General features: G+C 38.1%; 1 protein-coding gene across 2 annotated transcripts in view; it reads left to right on the top strand.

The window, feature by feature from the left end:
* Positions 1 to 18,795, top strand: part of CERS6 (ceramide synthase 6) — a 261,277-nt gene that overhangs the window by 142,389 nt on the left and 100,093 nt on the right. For both annotated transcript variants that reach the window (XM_069494452.1, XM_069494528.1), the window contains exon 4: positions 4,475 to 4,532. In XM_069494452.1, the coding sequence (XP_069350553.1) occupies positions 4,475 to 4,532 (58 nt within the window). The remainder of the gene's footprint in view (positions 1 to 4,474; positions 4,533 to 18,795) is intronic.

Genomic DNA, 18,795 nt, shown 5'->3' with positions numbered 1-18,795 from the left:
TCATTATATGACTTCCTATTTGTAAAGTGCTTAGAAGAGCTTGTGGCATAGAGGAAGCACTCCATAAATGTTGTAAATAAAATGGTCCCCATGCCTGCCGTGCTCTCCCTGGGATCGCATGCTGAGTTGAGCTCAGGGGGCAGCTGCTCCGGATGTTTTTCCCTGCTCTGTCTCCTCTGTAGTCTAGGATCCCTGTGCCGCTTGGATGTCACATGGTAGCAAGACATGAGACTTCAATGCTCCGATTCCCTGCTTTTATGGCACATTTTATTAGTCTTGATTTTAACAAAGAGCCCCGTTCAGCCTTGTTGTATAAGAACAATAAACCAGATTCAGCGGGTGGTAGTTTTTATTAGCTTCCTATTCTAATTTCCAGGTTTGATGGATATAAAAGGCCTCCATATCCAAACAAATGTAGTGGAACACATTGACTTCTCTAGGCAAAGAAAGTGTGCTCTAATTCTGCAGAATTTGAGAAAGGGCTTTAGTCAGAGCTAGGATTGTGTCCTGATTTTGCCACATACCACCTGTGTGGCCTTGGACAAGCTAATCCCTAGGATTCTGTTTTCAGTAGAGGTCTTGCAGAGTTGCAAGGAGTCCCATAGAGTTGTGCCCTCATCTGGAGTCTTTCTGTGATTCCGTGGTCCTTCTGAGCATCCTCCGTGGATAGTTTAGGATTCAGCCCCTGGTTCTGCTAACCAAGCTAACACCCCTCCCCTTCTGCCTTCCAGGCTCCCAAATGGGGTTGTTGTCCTTGCTTCTGTTTTCTGTGTGGTTGGTAGTTTATGCTCTGCCTGACAAAATCGCTCTTTTGCTAGTTTATTGGTACATTCATAAAGCCACAGAGATAAATTTTTGTTTATCATTTTCAACCCAGAAGTCATCTTTGTTTTTAAAGAAACATTCTTGACTGTATTTCCCTTGTTATCTTGTTATCAAAACAATGTCTTTTGAAATTTGCCTGTAAGAATGAATTTAATACTTCCCTTCTCTGTTCCCTGTTTTCACCAATATGAGGATTCAGCCTTTGACTATCATGTAAATATTTTATATTAAATTATTCCTTAACAACTAATTTGGTGATTAAATTTAGGGCAATTATTTATGTTGCTAACTATAGTCCTTTTATTCTAAAAATATGCTTTTGCATTCTAAATTTTTGTTTGTATCTTCATGAGTTGGATTTGGCCTAAGTAATTTTTTAGTAAAGGTTAATGAGTAATGTCTTTTCAGAGCCTTTGAATATATGAGGATATCTTTCATATTCTTCTTCAAATGAAAGAGAGTTTGGGTGGCATTAGCTCTCTTTGATTTGGTATTTCCTTTCTTCTAGCATTTGATAATACAGAAGAGAAATTTAAGACCAACTGGACATTGTTCCATTCATGGTGACTTGTTTTCATTTGATTTTTGTGTGTTGACTTGTTTTTGTTTTCATGCCTGCATACTGAAGGATTTTTTCTTTTTTTTATTGTAATTCTAGGATTCAAGATTTTTTTCAGAATGTGTCTTTGAATTGATATTATTTGGAATACAATTTAGTTTTTTTCCCAGTTCAGGTTTTTTTTTTTTTTCAGTTGTATCTTTGATCATTATTTTTATTTCAGTTCTTGCGTTTTCTTAGAAGCGGCTATAATTAGATTTGTTTTTTATGATCCTTAAGATCTAAGATCTTTTTTTATCTATAGGTTCTTTTGTCTGGCCTTGTGGTGTGTTTACCCTCTACGTAATATTTTACATTGTATATATCTATATTCCATCCCCATGTGGATAATGATGCTGCACTTCATTTTTAGAATCCATGTAATGCTTCATTTCACCTATCATCCCTTTCTTACCCTACAGTCTTTTATTGGTCTATGACTTTCTACTTTTGTTTTTAGGGGTCTTTATTTTCTTGTGTTATATTGACAATGCCAAATACTTTCCTAAAAATTACTTCTGAGTCCTCTAGGAAGTCATTTTTAAGAGACAGTTCTTCTAAATCTTTAGTGTGCTCTTTTCTTTCCATATTCAGTACTACTTAGTAGATCCGTGCTGACAGTTAGCTGTTATTTCCATTCCTGAATTTCAAAATATTCATCTAGACCTACTCACAGAGAGGATGTATGGATTGCCCTTGGCCCCACTCTCTGTCCTTCTGTTCGTTAGTGAAAGTCCTCTTCTAGATCTCTGATCTTGTAGCAGGTTGATGTTTATAAAAGGCTCTAACCCATTTTCAACGGTCTAGAAGAGTTTCGTATAAAGCAGCTGTCTCCAGTGCCTTGTTCTGTTACTTTATATGTGAATTATGTAAGAACTCCACCCTCATCTGCTTTTCTGCAACTGAAACTGCCAGGGTGCAAAGTACTTCCCCTTCTTCCTAGTTTTTTCTTAAAAGTAGAAATCACTAACTTACGAGGTGGGGGATTCTCCTGTTGCCTCAAAAAACATTATCATTTATGACAAAGAGCTGTCTAGGTTTCTGACTGATACATATTTTTGCATTTCTATGTAAGATGGCAGAAAGTGGAGACAGGGAGATATGCAGATAAAGATTTCCCTACATCCTTCAAGGCTTGTCCCTCGTTTCTCACCACTGCTAATCACATGTTTTAAATCTAATTTTATTCTTTCTCTGTTGTAAGAATTCTTCCCTGATTCTACCAATAGGTTGAAGGTCTATCTTCCTTTTCATGGTTGTGCAGTACCTCTATCTCTTTTTGTAGATACTTTAGTGAAAGGTTGGAAGAGGCCCAATCAGGCCTGGTAGCTAGCAATTAAAACTATTACATGAAACCCCACAAACAGAAAAAAGTACCTTTTCATATTGCAAAATGCTTAAATTTTCCTTCCTGCAGATATTTTGTGGAAATAAACTCTGCCTTGTAAATATTCATCACAAGTTGTTATTCAAATTATGGAGGCACCAGTGTTCCTGTAATAGAACCTATGTCTTATGAAAACTGGGTCATTTTAGTGATGAAATAAAATGTAGATACATAAATGATGGATGGTAGGAATTCCAATGACTTCTATGTATAAAAACTGCCTGATCACTGCCTACTAATGAGAAACTGCGAGCTAAAACAGCTGTTATAAATCATTTATTTATTTATATTTTCTGACTCTGTACTTCAGTGGATGCAAATAAATCATTTAACCTGGGAGTTGCAAATTCAGTTGCCTCCAGGGACCAGAAAAGTAAGGCAAATGCATGAAGTAGGCTAGTTTACTACAATAGGGAGTGGGAGGGACTAGGGAAAAGTGGAGATTACTTGTGCTAGTGAATCACTGCATCATCATTAATAGTGTATACCCACTCTCCCGTTGTAGAGATGGAACTGAGGTCAAGAGTTCTTAACAGATTGCCCAAAGTTGGGAGAATCTATGTGTCTTAATTAGAACTGGCTGCATAATTTGTAGGGCCCAATGCAAAATAAAATGCCGGGCCGTTTGCTCGGCAATTAAGAATTTCAACATAGCAACGGCAAAGCATTAAATCAAGCATGGGGCCCTGTGTGACCACACGAGTCACACACCCATGAAGCCATCCCTGGTTTTAATTTCTGATCTAGAATTTGTACATCCCAACAGAAATACACCAGCGCCTTACCTACAACCACCAAGAAATTAATAGGGGAGATGAGGTTAAAATTAAGTTCTTGATTTTGATACTACAGTGAATGAATCATCTGTACTTACAAAAGGGCTTTTTGTATGACCTCAGGAATGCTATTAGTAAAATCTAGCCAGCTTTTGAAGGCATAAATATTCATACCCAGAAAGAACAAGGAATAAAATTGGAAATTGAGTACTAGGGTAAGAGTTTTTAAAATAATATATATGCACACACATCTTATTTTAAAAGACTTATAACATTTCAGTCACTTAAAATCAAATGGAAATTTAAAATTTTTTACTCATTAAAAGTGAAAGTCTAACAGCTAGACCAACAGTTTTGAATGGTATAAGCATGTCATTTAAAGTTGTAATTTAACTTTTCTATACACCTTCCTCTATCAACATCCACAAAGATGTTGATAAATAGTTGTTAAAAGACAACAAAATTCTTACGTAATTTAAAAAATATTGAGGTTTATAGTTTTGAAACAAATGTGAATGTCAGTTAAGTCATTTACTTAGTTTTTATTTGTTTGATTCAGATATTATCTTTATACCCTAATATTATTGAACCATATCCCTTCATGAATGATTAACAAAAGGAAATTCACGTGTTGGGGAAAGAGAAGATGAGCAAAGGGACAAATGAATGAAAAATTAAATTAGGAATATAATTAATATATGAAATGTTTGCTGTAAACCATGAAAACCAGTATATGTGTTCAGCTAGTACTGAAGTTTCTCAATAAGTTTAGTTCCTGGTTGGAGGGAGGGCAAATTTAATGAACTTTGACCCCCCATATATTTTAGAATATACTGTGAAATATGTAAACTGAATGTCATAGGATTTTTTTTTTTTTACCTTCTACAGGTGGAAATTTTCATTTTCCCTTTATATATTTACCTATGGAGTCCGATTCCTAAAAAAGGTAGGATCTCTCAAATTACTCTATGTAATTCTATAACTGTAATCCTATATCCCATTGTTTTGTGTGACCACAGTAATATTTTAAATAATCATAACAGGCTTCCTAAGAATTACTTGTACATTTTCACTTGACTTACAAAAATATTTTGTAAGTCATTCTTTACAGTAAATCATTTTTAGGCATTTATCTAAAATACTTTTGAAAACAATTTGTTTTTCCAGTGAAAGACATTGTAAGTCTCATGTTCACTCTAGTGAATTATTTATTACTTTTTGGCATTAGGAACCTTATAAAATCCATCTGATACTTTAAAAGAAGTTAGTTTCTACATCACACAACTTGAAAACATCAGCTGTTGTGATGTGTATTATCACTGTAGTCTTCACCAGTGGAAGTTATAACCAGCATAGTCATTAACAGGGCAACACCAACTGCTGGTGGAAAATTAGTTCCTTTCATAGATTGTTTCCTCTGCTATTCCTTTACTATGTCCTACATGAATGGAGGCATCTTACTCTATGAAAGTAATTCCCTGTGGCTTCCATAGCCTTTTTCCAGGTTATTTCAATTCTTTTTGGTACTTACTAACAAGTTAGGCTCCTTAAATTCAAGACTTATCTTCACATAGTCATGTACATATTAAAAAAGTGATCTGGCATAAAATGGGGAATTATTTTTAAGAGTACTTTGTAGTATTAATCTCTAAAGTGATACCAGTATTATCGTCATTTATTACAAAAATTTTTCTAAAATACAGCATATGCCAAGTGGCATGCCTTACTAATAAATGTTGTAAATATTGACCCAAAAATTTTTTGTTTTTATTTTTAAAGCCTGAGTTACCAGATATTGTCTGCCTATGTAAATTCTATTATAAATAGTGGTTGTTTCCCTAAATTATATTTTTTCTAGAGGAAATTTTTTTTACTTGCCTTTTTCTTTGGTAACTGCACTTATTTTTCTACTTTCTAAGACCATATGGCCCAGAGGCCATTGGAATATACTTAAAAGGATGAACTTCACTCCATAGGCTTTCTAAGTATGCAGAAATTCTCAACTAGGGTAAATAAACATGATAGAGACTGCTTATTTCAGAACTCTTCTGTCCTGATTTTCAAATTAACTTGTCTAGAAAAAAGTAGGATGGCTGTAGAGCTTTTATGCTTACAACTTTAGTACCTTGGAAGAGGAAATAGCTTTGGATGGAATTTCAGGGACTGTCGAGTTGCTACGGTCAAGGTTTGGAATTCATGTCTGATTGTGTTGGTGAGGGGCTCTGATGGTGGGAAAGGAAAGATGGTGAGAGCCGGGAGCACTTTTTTTGCCCTTTCCCCCGGATCTGCTGGATATGGTCTCCTTTAGCTCTCATGCAGCAAGCATGGCTATCTGTCATCAGAACAGGAGACACTTTGAAACTGAGCTCTGGTTCACCCTGTCCCTAAACAAACTGAATGGAACGAGAATAGTTTTTATCCAACAATCCTCAGTGCATCTGTGTGAGACAGTACATCTCACCAAGTGTAGGAGGGCCTGCCAATAATGTTTGCTTGGAAATTGTTTTTTCCTTAAACTATACCAGTTTTATACTAGTTTCCTTTCAACTGCGTTTGGTTATAACAAATGTTTTAAAAGGGGAAAAAAAGAACTAGACATTGTTCTTGTTGAATTAATTTGTATGGGGATGTCTTGCTGTAATGCTATCCAAGCAGCACTCAGTTTTGGATGGGCTGTGTGGTTTAGTCTTGATCATAATGTGAGATAGAAATGTGTACGTGGAATCCATCTGACTGAAAGAGCTTTGGAGGACTTCATAAGCCATCTTGTCCAACCCTCTTATTTCACAGCGGAGAAAATAGACATCCAAAGAGGGTAGATGGCATTCTGAAGGTCACACAGTTAGTGTTTATTAAAGTCTGAACCTGAAATGAAACACACGCTGCTGTCCTTATTCCAGTGCTTTCTCCACTTTGCCAGCCTGCCCGACCCCCAAGCATGATTTCCAGATGACTTCCTTCCTTGGTTAAGTTAGCAAACTTGACCTAGCCAAGTCATTATTCCTATTTATAGAACTTTAAATACTTTCTTTAATGTATATTTTAAAAATATACGTTAAACTTATTTATAGAACTTTAAATACTTTCCTTAATGTGTATTTTTAAAATATTTTTATTAACTTTCTTGGGATGGACAATACATTTGCCCATCTAAACTGAGAGAAATTTATTATGGATGCAGCATCAGAAATAATCAAAACAAGGTAATTAAAATTTTTATAATACCCTAAATGTCTTAAAATACACACATTTCCATCAGTATAGCATAAACTTGTCTTTGTGTTCAGATTTTGAAAATAAGTATAGTAAAAAAATTCTCGTATAATACCAGAGTAATGAACCAATTTTAAGAGGTTAGAGGCCACAGCTGCCTCTTAATTTCCAATGTCAAAAATGTGGATTATTACATAGGCTGTTAGGAAAATGCCTGGACAGCTTGCACTTTCAGTTTTCCTCTGCCTTTAGGTCAAACAGACCTGTTATGTCTCATTTTCTAGGGTGGATTAAATGCCATTTTTACCCTAAAAGAATATGGAAATAGACACCATAAGGCATGCACCTTACAAATATGTTAGTGAACTATTAAGTAAAGTTATTGCTAGGTTGGTAGGAAATATTTAAATAGTTTAAAGTAAGGCTGACTTAATAGTCTGCTCCCATAACTGCTGTACACATCTGACTCTACCCATGAATATAATAGGTGGAGACAAGTATTTCTGTAAAAACAAGACCCAGAATTAAGGTGCTCTGAAGTCCTAGCATACAGTGTACTCATACAAATTAACACGTTTTTCTAGGTCTTGAACGAAAATACATATCGAGCCTTAAAAAAAAAAAAATCAGAAAGCTCTCATTTACTGTCTTTTTTTTTTCTCTCTTTTGTGGATGGAAGTTTCTGTTGAGTGGAATTCTTTGAACATTTTTCTTTGAGTTCCTTAGTTTTTGAAGAATATAGTGTCACAGGAAAGCAATATAGATATTTGTGCAACTGGGATTTGGATACATATTTTTTTCTTATAATCTACATTTTAGGCTTTCCCAACTTTTTGACCATATGGTACATTTTGTATCAAATCCACACACATGCATGTGTATAATTAAAAGAAAGGTTACAGAAGTTAGGCATAGGTATATCTTGAGTATCAGTCAGGGGCCCATTAGGAGACAGAAACCCACAGGAGTTATTTTAGGAGTGACTGTAATATAAGGAATCATTAACCAGAGGGAGCTGCTAAGGCTGTGTTACTCAAAGTAAATTGATCTGTTTACCCCCAGTCTGCAATGCACCCTGAAGCTTGCGCCTGAATGTAAATCAACGCACTGCTGCTTTTTGAGAAAGTCTACCTGTGAAGAAAAGTTAGCTGAATTAAGCAGTGCACTTAGTGATACAGTTAATTTCCACTCTGGCGTAAGCTCCTGATGTCATTGTGGACCAGTGACAGATGTTTCAAGGACTGGCCCTCATCTGTCAGTGCTGCATGGAGATCATGGAGGTGGTGACAACAGGGAGACACTACCCCTGTGAGGGCCAGCAGGTTCCAGGAAGAGGCCAGAGTTGTCAGAACTAGAAGCTGGAAGGAAGATCCATGGAGCCCTGTATGACTTCTGAGGAGGGGACATCGACCAGCTGGGGTTGGTAGGATGGGGGTTGGTGCTGGGAATGTGGGAAAGCTGCAAACTGGAGCCAGCTGCTGTGACTTGAAGGAACTGCTGCTGCTGGGGTGAAGACACATTGCTGGGTGGAGGGAGGTGGCCGATGACAAGAACTGGAAGCAAAACAGAAAGGAACAAGTCCCATCTTCCTCTTGCAGCCTTCCAGCCTCCCTAAAGTGCTTCCAAGAGGCTAAACTTGGCAAGCACTAGCTCCTTGGAGCCGGCAGCAGTGCCTGCTCTGAGATTGACAGCATTTCTCACTAACTAGCCGAACTGTGCCCTATTGCTGCATTCTGCAATGCGCTCTGACACCTTGCAGCTTATTTTATTACATTTCTTAAACATGCAAGTTGCCACCTATCACACATCACGTTGACTTGATGACTAACCACTGGTGAAAATTTGTAGTTGAAAAGTGGCTTGCCAGACTGAGCCCTTTGCCTATACTTTCTGAATCCAAGGAAGGCACAGCCTTTTGTTGTCGATCTGGTGTGCTTTTCAAAGTCCAACCCACAAAACCATGAAGTGTTCCACTGGTGGCATGCTTTGAGATTCTCTTTTGTTAATTGGTTAGCTTGGAACCTTGCTGAAATGGAAACAGGATTGTCATCCTTTTGCCTATTTTGGGGGTGAAAATAAAATTTGTCCAGCCATTAGAATGTGTGTCCATTTTAAATTTTGTTCTTTGTGTCATTTTAAAAATTCTTGAAATTGCTTGGACTCTGTTGCTTGTTTAAGGAGGCTTGAGATTTATTTTTACCTATGAAAATGGCCCCCATCAAATACTTCTGTAAGAAGTGCACAGGACATATAATACTAATGTTGGGAAGGGACCCTGAAGATAAACTGTCCCAAATTTCTTATTTCAAAAGGATGAATTGACTTGACTGAGGCAAAACTAGAAACACATCTTAGGGTCTTGAGACTTTCTAGGCCAATTTTTAAAAAAAAGAAAAAGAAAAATGTAGAAAGCAAGTTTCAAAAAGCTAGCAATTCAAGTAATATTTTTTTATTAGTAAGTTCACCTTATTCCTTAAGAAATAAGGGTCACATCAGTATAGGAGAATGTTAAGTTAGAAGTCAAGACAGGTTTGTCTTGGCTCTGCCAATTAATGTTTAATGGCTCTTTTACTCTCTGAAACCTCTTTTGTCCATCTGTAAAATGGTGAAATGATCTTGCCCTGCCTCAGCTTGTGTATGTAGACATGCTTTGGAAGCTATAAAGTATTTTGAAAATATAAAGCATCACACTAATTATGACTGATTGAGAGGTGGGCTCTGCTGGGAAGATGAATGCCTAAATCTGTTCCAGTCCCTTAACATGAAGCTTTAAAATACTGTGCTGCTGCTGCATCCTGGTCAGTAAGACCCCTTGTCATGACCATGCTTTGACACTTGCAAATTGGTAGACATACATTTTGGAACAAAAATGATCTTGAATAATTTTAGGAACTTCTTCAATGCTGTTTCCTATTTCATTTTCCTTTCCCCCTTCTACCCACATCTATCCTCTTGTGTATTTTCTGATTCCCTCATACTGTGTTTTCCTTCTGTATGGGTATGTGGCTGTATTCTATCTGAGGAGTGCATTCAGAGGCCAGTGAGAAACTAAGGATATTGTGGCATAGTGAAGGTCCTGCAGAGAGAGTCAGAAGGCCTGTGTTTGAGATCTAATTCTGCCATTAATCAGCTTTGCAACTTTAAGCAATTCTCCTCATCTCTCTTGGATTTAATTGCTTCATCTCTAAAATCAGTAATATGGACTAACATGACACCTTTCAGCTCAGATCCCATAATTCAGTGAAGAATTTGAAACTGCTGATAATTATGGTAAACTAGTACAACCTGCTTGGAAGGCATCATGATGATACAGAATAATCTTAAATATCTTATGTTTTGACCTGGCAATTCAAATCCTATGAATTTATCGCAAGGAAAGAATTACAAAGAAGCACAAAATGTGGATATGCAAAGTTATTTCATTTCTTACAACTTAATATATATGAGTATATACACATAAAACAGCAAATCCAAAGCAGAATTTACAATAGTCTTAATGTCTCATGTTAGAAGAATCACTTCATTAAATTATCAAAGTGATAAAATTTCATGTGATATCTTAAAAAATAACTATCAGGTAATATATTTATAGTCTCACTAAAATGTTTAGAGCTTTAATGATAAGTAAAACTCATTTGTACATTTTTCTGTGAGAGTCATATATATAAATGATAGCTATAGATAAAAATGAAGATTCCTTTTAGAAATAGAAATTTGGATAATTTTTTTCAAAATGTCTTTAATATTAATACTTTCTTCTCTAATAAGTTAACCCTAAAGTTTAGGAATTAGAACGGAAATGACTATGCATAGATTTAAATAAATCTGAGTTGTAAGAGCATGAATTTGTGAATTTTAAAGAAGACAAAATAGAAACTAAAAGTTCAATTCCATTTAAATGGCAAAGAAATAGAAAAGTTTGGTCCCAAAAATCCAACTGTTCATGTTAGCCTTGTTCTCACTGCCCTGGCCTCTGAATATTTTCTTAAAGTTTCCCTTTACTTGATTGCATTGCCCAGAATATCCAGGAATGGCACTCACATAGGCTTTCTAAGGACATTTTGTAGTTTCCTGTGTGATTCTGGTAAGATTCAAGCTTTATTTCCATAGAAGGTTTACGTGACCTATGTTAGGTAATAACTTGGAATTCTTCATTACGTGTAGCACTTAAAAACAAACCAACTTTTCTCACCAGGTGCACTGTCATGTGCCTGTAATCCCAGCTATTCAGGAGGTTGAGGTGGGAGGACCATTGTAAGCCCACGTTTCAAGGTAGCCTGGGCAACATAACAAGACCCCATCTGTTTTTAAAAACAAAAAACAAAAAACAAAAAAACAAACAAAAAAAACCTTATAATGAAAGTTCCACCTCTTTTGGAGTGGGACAATGACTTGTAGACACTGTTGGCTTAGTGCATAGCCAGAATGAAATTTTGAATACTGAAGTGATCGATCATAGTAATAGCTATGCTGTATTAAGCACTCAATTTGGGCCAGGCCTTATGTTGCCCACTTAACATTCATTTCTTATGTATTGCATAATGTAACTCCTCATCTTTATAGGTGAAGAAACCAAAGGATTTACAAAGGATCAGTAATTTTCCTGAGGTCACATAGCCAGCCAGTGGGAGGGCTGAGACCTAAATCCAAGTACTATTGGCTTCCTGGTCCAGTTGTAACCAGCCGTCATTACTGACCATACAGATTACCAGTCAGAGCAAGATTGACCAGTTAACATGAAAAAGCTAGGCCTCTTTCTTATAACTCTTATATATGTTAAGACTACTGGGTTAAACTTAGTAATTATATTCAAAAGGCCCAAATTAGGTACCACACTTGGCTTTATTTATTTACTATTTCAAATTAAAGTCATACTGGCAAAGCCAAAAACTTGTGGTTACTGCGTTCTTAAATGTTCTTGGATCTCATCAGAAATCCTCTCCTAATTTTCAGACTGGGTATAGAAATCTCTTTTTACACAAACTGATATAATTACACAGCCCGTTTTTATTCTCTCCTTTTATATATTTACTTTCTACAATGTGATTAGTAAACCATTAATATACTATTCATATTGAGAATCTGGCTAGACAAAGATAAATGTTTGAGGTGATATCCCATTACCCTGATTTGATCATTATACATTGTATACAGGTATAAAAATATCACACATACCCCCAAAATAGGTATAACTATAATATATCAATAAAAACAAAATGAATAAAATTCACTTAAGGGATTTAAGAAAAAGCTGGTTGGGACAACTTCATATTTTGTATATTTTGGGAAATACGCTTTTAGGTAGGTGAAATTGTTCCTCTTTTAGGATAAATTAAAACTTCTTCAGATGATAAAGGTATTTCATCAGCACTGAGATTACGGCTTTTTGTTTAGTGACATGTAGTATTTTGATTTTGGTTTTATGAAACTTTCCCTAAAGGGCATTGAGAAGTCCTCCCCACAGCTTGTCTTTGCATCATGTTCAGGCTGTGTCTTGAGAGAGTGACATTTCACACTGACAGCTTTCTCCAGGCAGTGAGGTGGAAAGTCTTTAAAACTTCATGGAGGTGAAACGGATTTTTGTGGGGGGAAGGAGGGTGCTTGATTCCTTCCCAAGTGCAAGTGGTGACCGCTGCCTTCCTGAGTGATGCTCGTTCTTCAGCTATACAAGGGTTTCTGGATTTGGTGCTTTCTCAAGCCATTATTCTATTCAGCTCACTTAATAACATATCAACTTTGTAAAGATTCTGGAAATGAAAAAAATGAACCCCTATTTCAGAGGCACCCAAAGAACACTCATTTAAATATGATGTTCATTATCAGACAGTCCCCTAAAGGAATAGACTTTCTACTTCTCAAAAGTTTCCAGCTGAATTTGACTGTGAAAAACATTTGGTCCGTGTTTGTATGCTGTGACAAAGCTACCCTTACAACTTTGTTTGGCTTGGGCAGTGGCTGACAACTGAATTCCATTAGTATTCATTCCCGCTTTCCTCGGGAAATAGAAAACTAGTAACTCACAGAAGAGTTCAGGTAATTTGATGTGAAATATTGATCCATGTATCAAAATCTGTACCTACGCTCTCACTCTGCTTTAGCTGAATCATCATCAGGGACCTTTCTGACACTCAAAGAAGAGTCATCCACCGAATTCAAGGAAAACATTATTTTACTCGAGTGTGTTTTTATAAAATCTGAGCACTAATGGCTTTCACGTACAGGGATCACCCTAATAAAACATTTTCGCCATCAACAACAATAATGAAACAAACCAGATGTTCTTTGCTTAAAGACAACAGCTTTCTGGGGGAGGTAATGAGATGTTCTAGTTAAGAAACTGGTGTTCTTTCTCAGCAGGGAAGGGCCTGGTCTTGTCGGGATGTGTTTAGGGTGGGGACAGGAGTACTTAGGACAAGGACTTGACGTGGCGCAGAGCAGCAGGCATTCCTGTCTACCAGCTCATGCTCTGATTATAGCTCTGCGTGTGGTTCTGGAGAAACTCTAGCTCAGAGAGCATCTGGTGCTGGGTCTGCTGTCAGGTGGGACAAATGGCTCGGTGTTTGTATCTTGTTTTTTGCCTCCATTCTCATTTGTTAACACACATGAGCACAGGCCTGCTTGGCAGGGACCCTTGCTGTCATTGTCTTGGACTTAAGCAAAAGTCTGGTGATAACAGTCACCTCGGAATGACTATTCCAAAGCACAGAGAAGATTTTTTTTTCAGGCAAAGTTAATCTATATTGATAGGGTTAATTTTACCCAAGGGAGTGGGGCCACAAGAGAGCCTGCTGGAGTGAGTGCTGGAGATGTTCTTGATAGGGGTGGTAGCGTAAACATATACATACGCAGATATATATTGAATTTTTATGCCCTTGGGTTTGTGTACTTTACCTTATGTAAGTCATACAAAACCAACAAAAAAAAACCTTAATAATGGTTTCTGATAATCCTGTAGCTGCCGTATAAAGCGGTCCCTGCATGTTGCTGAGTAGAAATGTGGGTGCAAGGCATTTAAGGATGAAAAACTATGATTGAGGGGTATTGCATTCATCACTGCTTCTATGAGCTTCTGTATATTACTGATGGAGAATACTGATCTCTGTTCATTTGTTCGTTCTTTCATTCAGTATCTGGTGAGCACCTATCCTATGACAGCAGTTATTCTAGGCACCTGGATAAAACAGTTGGCAAGACAGCCTGATCCCCTAACCTCATGGAGCTGATGTTATCACTGCTTGTCTGTTCCTTGGTGTCATCACTAGCATGGGAGTTTAACTCCATTTAGCTGACATTTATCAAGCATAGATGCATAAGGCATAGAGTCAGATGCGGGAAAGCTTGGTTTCCTGCCTTTAAGGACCTTAGACTCTAGCAGAGGAGTTAAGATTTGTCTAAAAATACTTTTGATATGAGGCTTTGTGATCAATGGGATTTGCATTAAGGAGATTGGGCCCTATTAGTTCTCCTGCATGCCACTCACTCACCACCCTGGGTATGTACAGGAAGAAGGGGAGGGACAGACAAGACACAGGGAAGAGATAGATCCATGAGTTAACAAGCTGGGAGACTGCAGATCAGGGTTGGGAAGGAGAAGGAGGAAAGATGCCCTTTGCACACAATCCCCCGGTGTCTTTTACAATGGGGCATGCAGGAGTACTCCATTGATCACAAAGCCTCATACCAAAAGTAATGAGCTCCTTGACTTCAGAGAATGGACTCTTCACGTTGATTTCTATGTAGTGCAAGAAGTTTTCATAAACATGACGATTGGTCCATCATAGACTGGCAAGATTCTGATTATTGAACACTACTATAAAAAATGCACAGTGCTGTAGATCATTTATCATAACTTAATGTAGCCCTTTAGATGAGAGTATAGACATTAAAAATAAAGTTTAGGTTTTGATGCTGGTTGATTATTATGATCACCTCGTATCAAAATATGACATCCATTCCTTCAATAAGCTGCGTGTGATATGAAATCTGACTTTTACAAAAACAGATTGTAGGTAATATTATGTAAAAGTTGTACCTAATGGCCATTTTTAGCAATCATATTGGAAATGCTATTCTTTTCCTTTTTTAACTTCCTCCTGGCATACATTTGGATTAAAAAACAAAAACAAACAAAAAAAAAACCTTGCCCTTAATATGATACTGGAAGTTTTATCCTCCTGTCTCTAATGTGGCAATTCTAGGCCAAAAACTTCATAGGGGTAGAGAATGAACCCCCTCTGAATACAAAAGAGAAATTGGCATTGTGAGAAAAAGTGCGAACCTGTGGTTGCATTTATTTAAAATCTATTTTGCCTGCTAAGGAAAAGTATTTTATTTAGTAGCCGGCTCCAGTGACTGCATTCATATTTTACTTTGCTAGTTCAAACATTTAAGCACAGATGAAATAGACTTTAGATTAGTAATAGCTTCTCATGCTGTTATTTTGAAGACTTGTTTGCTGTTTGTGCTGCAGTATATTCGGGACATGCCTGCTGTTTTTCACATTGTGTTCTCATAGGATTTGCCTCAAAGAGATATTCTGTTAGCTTATTTCATCCTTTAAAAATTCCCAACATGCTATTAATTACCAAGCTCAAAGGGAAAATGTAGTAGTTGTTCTCAAACTTTGAACACGCCTCAGATTCTCCTGGGGAATTTTTGTTAAATCAGATAGCTGGGACTTGCCCCAGGGCTTCTGATTCAGTAGGTCTGGATGGAACCTGAAAATGTGCATTTTCAATAAGCACCAAGGTGGTGACGCTGGTCTAGGAACCTCACTTGGAGGACTACTATTTTGGAATGTGATGCCCAGAAAGCCTAAATACTCACTGTGTGTATTAGTTTTCTATGACTGCTACAACAAACTACCACAAAGTGGCTTAAAACAACACATTTATTTTCTTAAGGTTCTGGAGGTCACAAGTCCAAAATCCGTTTCACTGGGCTAAAGGTACCAGCAGGGCTTCAGATGGCTCTGAGGGGAGAATTTATTTCCTCACCTTTTTTAGCTCCCGGTGGCAACCTGTATGCCTTGACTTGTGGCTCCTTCTTCCTTCTTCAAAATGCATTACTCTGATCTCTACTTTTGTCATCATATCTCCTTCTCTTTTGTAGTCGAACCTCCCTCTGTCTCCTTATAAACCAGGATAATTTCTCCATCTCAAAGTCCTGAATCACATCTGCATAGTTTCCTATGCCATATAAGCTAATACTCACAAGTCCTAGGACGTGTATATCTTTGGGAGTCATTACTGAGCCTGCCAGACCATGCCATTCCCCTGCTTGTCTCTCCTGATCGCTCAGAAGGCATTCACTGGTATACCCAGAGGGAAATGCCGTTCAGCACTCTTAAAATTGGAGCCATTTCTCATGAAACTGGAGATGATTTGCAGGTGGTAACACATCGGCTTCTACAATAAATGCTCATGTTTTCCTGTTATCTTAAAACAGCATGGAGAAAAAGTTAAATTTTATAACAATTTTGATTTTTATTAAGAACTCATATAGCATAAAAGGTTTTCTATGGAAGGATCCACATATTCCTCACCCTTAAAGAGCTCACAGGCTGATAGAAGACAGGACTTGTTCACAAGTGTATTTGATCTCAGCCAGCACGTGGTAAGCACCGTAGTGGTGGTACCAGTGGACCTCCAGGATTAGAGAAGGGGGACGTGGCACTGAGCATGAACAACGAAGGAAGCTTCAGCTGATGAAGATGAACGAAGGAGGGGAAGGGGAAGAATGGAAAGTGGTAAGGCTGGAACTCAGAGGGTTGTGGTTGGTGACAAAGGGAGAGGGGAGGCAGCAAGTATGATGATGAAGAGAGGCAGGTGGAGCAGATGCCAGGGGCTAGGATTGCCAGTCAAGAATCCAGCCTCTGTTTGGTGGGGAAAGAACAGAGAGGTGACTGATACTGAACTAGAGCTGGCGAGAGGCCAGCGGCCTGCAGTGTGGAATGAATTAGAAGTAGCAAAACACGCCTGTGTTAGCCACTGCAACAGCCATGCTAGCCGTTGTCCCTGGCATTGGCCCACATGCAGGGGAAAACAGGCTCTTATGTAGCAGTTGTGGTCTTTACGTTAGGTATGCCCGAGAAAGATGGCAGAAGGCCAATTTCAGAGGAACCGTCTTCACAACAGGCAGGAAATGGCTTATCAGGCCCTGAAGAGGTAAGGTTGGACTTGAGAAGAGAGAAAAGAGGAGACGAGCAGAATGTTCTCAGTGTATTACAAATAACTTGTAAAGGAGGAGAAAAGAAAATGTGAAAGTTTTAAAAAAGATTTCTCCTGGCTTCCCACTCCCACCCCCTGCCACCGCCACCCCTCCCCAACCCCCAAGAATTACTACTTATAACGTGGCAAAAACTGTGGCTGTTTTCCTTGTGATTTCCTTCTACAGGGGTGAGAAAGTACCTTTTCATTTAGAGTCTCTAACCTAGCAGGAGGGGAAAAAATAGTCAAGGGACTGTCACATGTCAGTGAAGATAATGAGTACCTTTTTTATAGAGAGGGGACAAAAAAACTATTTCTTAGTTTGCTTTTAAAAAAATTTATGCTTAGTATATAATACAGATACTTTCAAAATATACGTTAGTTCTGTGGTATTTAGAGGAAAGAGGACAGCTGATTTTAGAGAAAGAGAAAGAAGAGCCTTTAGCCGCAGTAGCCACGTGCTCCCTCAGCCTTACCGCCTTGAGCTGTGCTGCGCTGCGCTGCGTCCTTGCAGTGTAATATTTCATGGATCTTCTCCTGGCCCTCTGAGGTTTATGTTATCACTCCATTTAAAAGAGAAGGAAACAGTCTCAGAGAGGCTAAGTAACTTTAAGTGACAGCCCCGGGTCCTGCGATTCTTCACACACATTCATTGCTGTTAAATGCACCGTCCGGTGTTCAGTGAAATCATAAAAAGCAAACCTATTTGATGATGTTATGTCTTAATGTGGATAATTCATGGTGGCAAGATGGAAGACAAATGATAAAATAAGAATAGTTTTAGCTGTAAAAGTGTTTAATGTCTACTAAAATTATATAACCATAGGGTTTCCAGGAATCCTATTTTTATATTTTTTAACCAAGAAAAGCTTTTACTGTACTAGAAAGTAGAACACTTCACTTTGTAATGGGAAATGTTTGTGGTTTCCCCGTGGTAGCAACTCTGTTTTGCCAGTAGTAGACATAATGGTTATCATCACCCCTTCCTAACAGGGCTCACTCCTGTGATTCCATAAGGCTTTGTTCAAGTTTCCTCCTCCTTCCTCTTTCCTCTCCACCCCTCCTCCCTCTGGGCGAGCCAAGTCCCTGCCCTCCCCCACCCACAGCACCCTGTGCCCCACAGTGGACTCTGAGGAGCTCTGTTACTATACTTGTCACATGACGCCCAGACTCACTCTAAGCACCTCAAGGATAGTTCCTGAAAATAAATACTCCATAAATAGTTGTTGAACTAGAGATTAAACTGATGGCATGCCACGTTCAGTAAGATATATTGAGAATCGAGACAAATTTCAAAAATATAGAAGAGGAAAAAATAAATTGGAAAGCAAAACTTGTTTTTAAAAAAAGATCTGCTGTTCTGCATTGGAATGCTGTATCTGTAGTTGCTTACTTGCTGCAGGATTAACTCCATCATTGGGGGAATAGATAGTAAAAGCTGAGGAAACGTCTGTCTGGGGTAGGGTATGGTATATCCCGATTATCCATTTTCTTTCCTGAAAACATGGGAGTTGGTGTCTCATGAGAGCGGGGGAAGGACAGGATCACAAATGCCAAAGAGAGTCCAATAGTCCCAATGGAGAGCCGGAAAGAAAGGTGGCCTCCACTCTGTTGCTGTCTGTCCCTTCTCCACCGAATCATCAACAACAGAGCTTGTCTGTTTACTACTCCAGCCCTCCCTCCTGCTCTGAGCACGGAGAGTGGCTCATCAATTAAGTCCTTTACATTCCTTTGCCCCTACCAACAATTATTAATTCCTTTCTTTAAATGAAATAGCCCGACTCCTGA

The sequence above is a fragment of the Eulemur rufifrons genome, chromosome 1 (assembly GCF_041146395.1).
Source record: "Eulemur rufifrons isolate Redbay chromosome 1, OSU_ERuf_1, whole genome shotgun sequence".
Classification (NCBI taxonomy): Eukaryota; Metazoa; Chordata; class Mammalia; order Primates; family Lemuridae; genus Eulemur; species Eulemur rufifrons.
The sequence above is the reverse complement of the archived record's forward strand: the minus strand, read 5'-3'. Positions and strand labels throughout refer to the sequence as shown.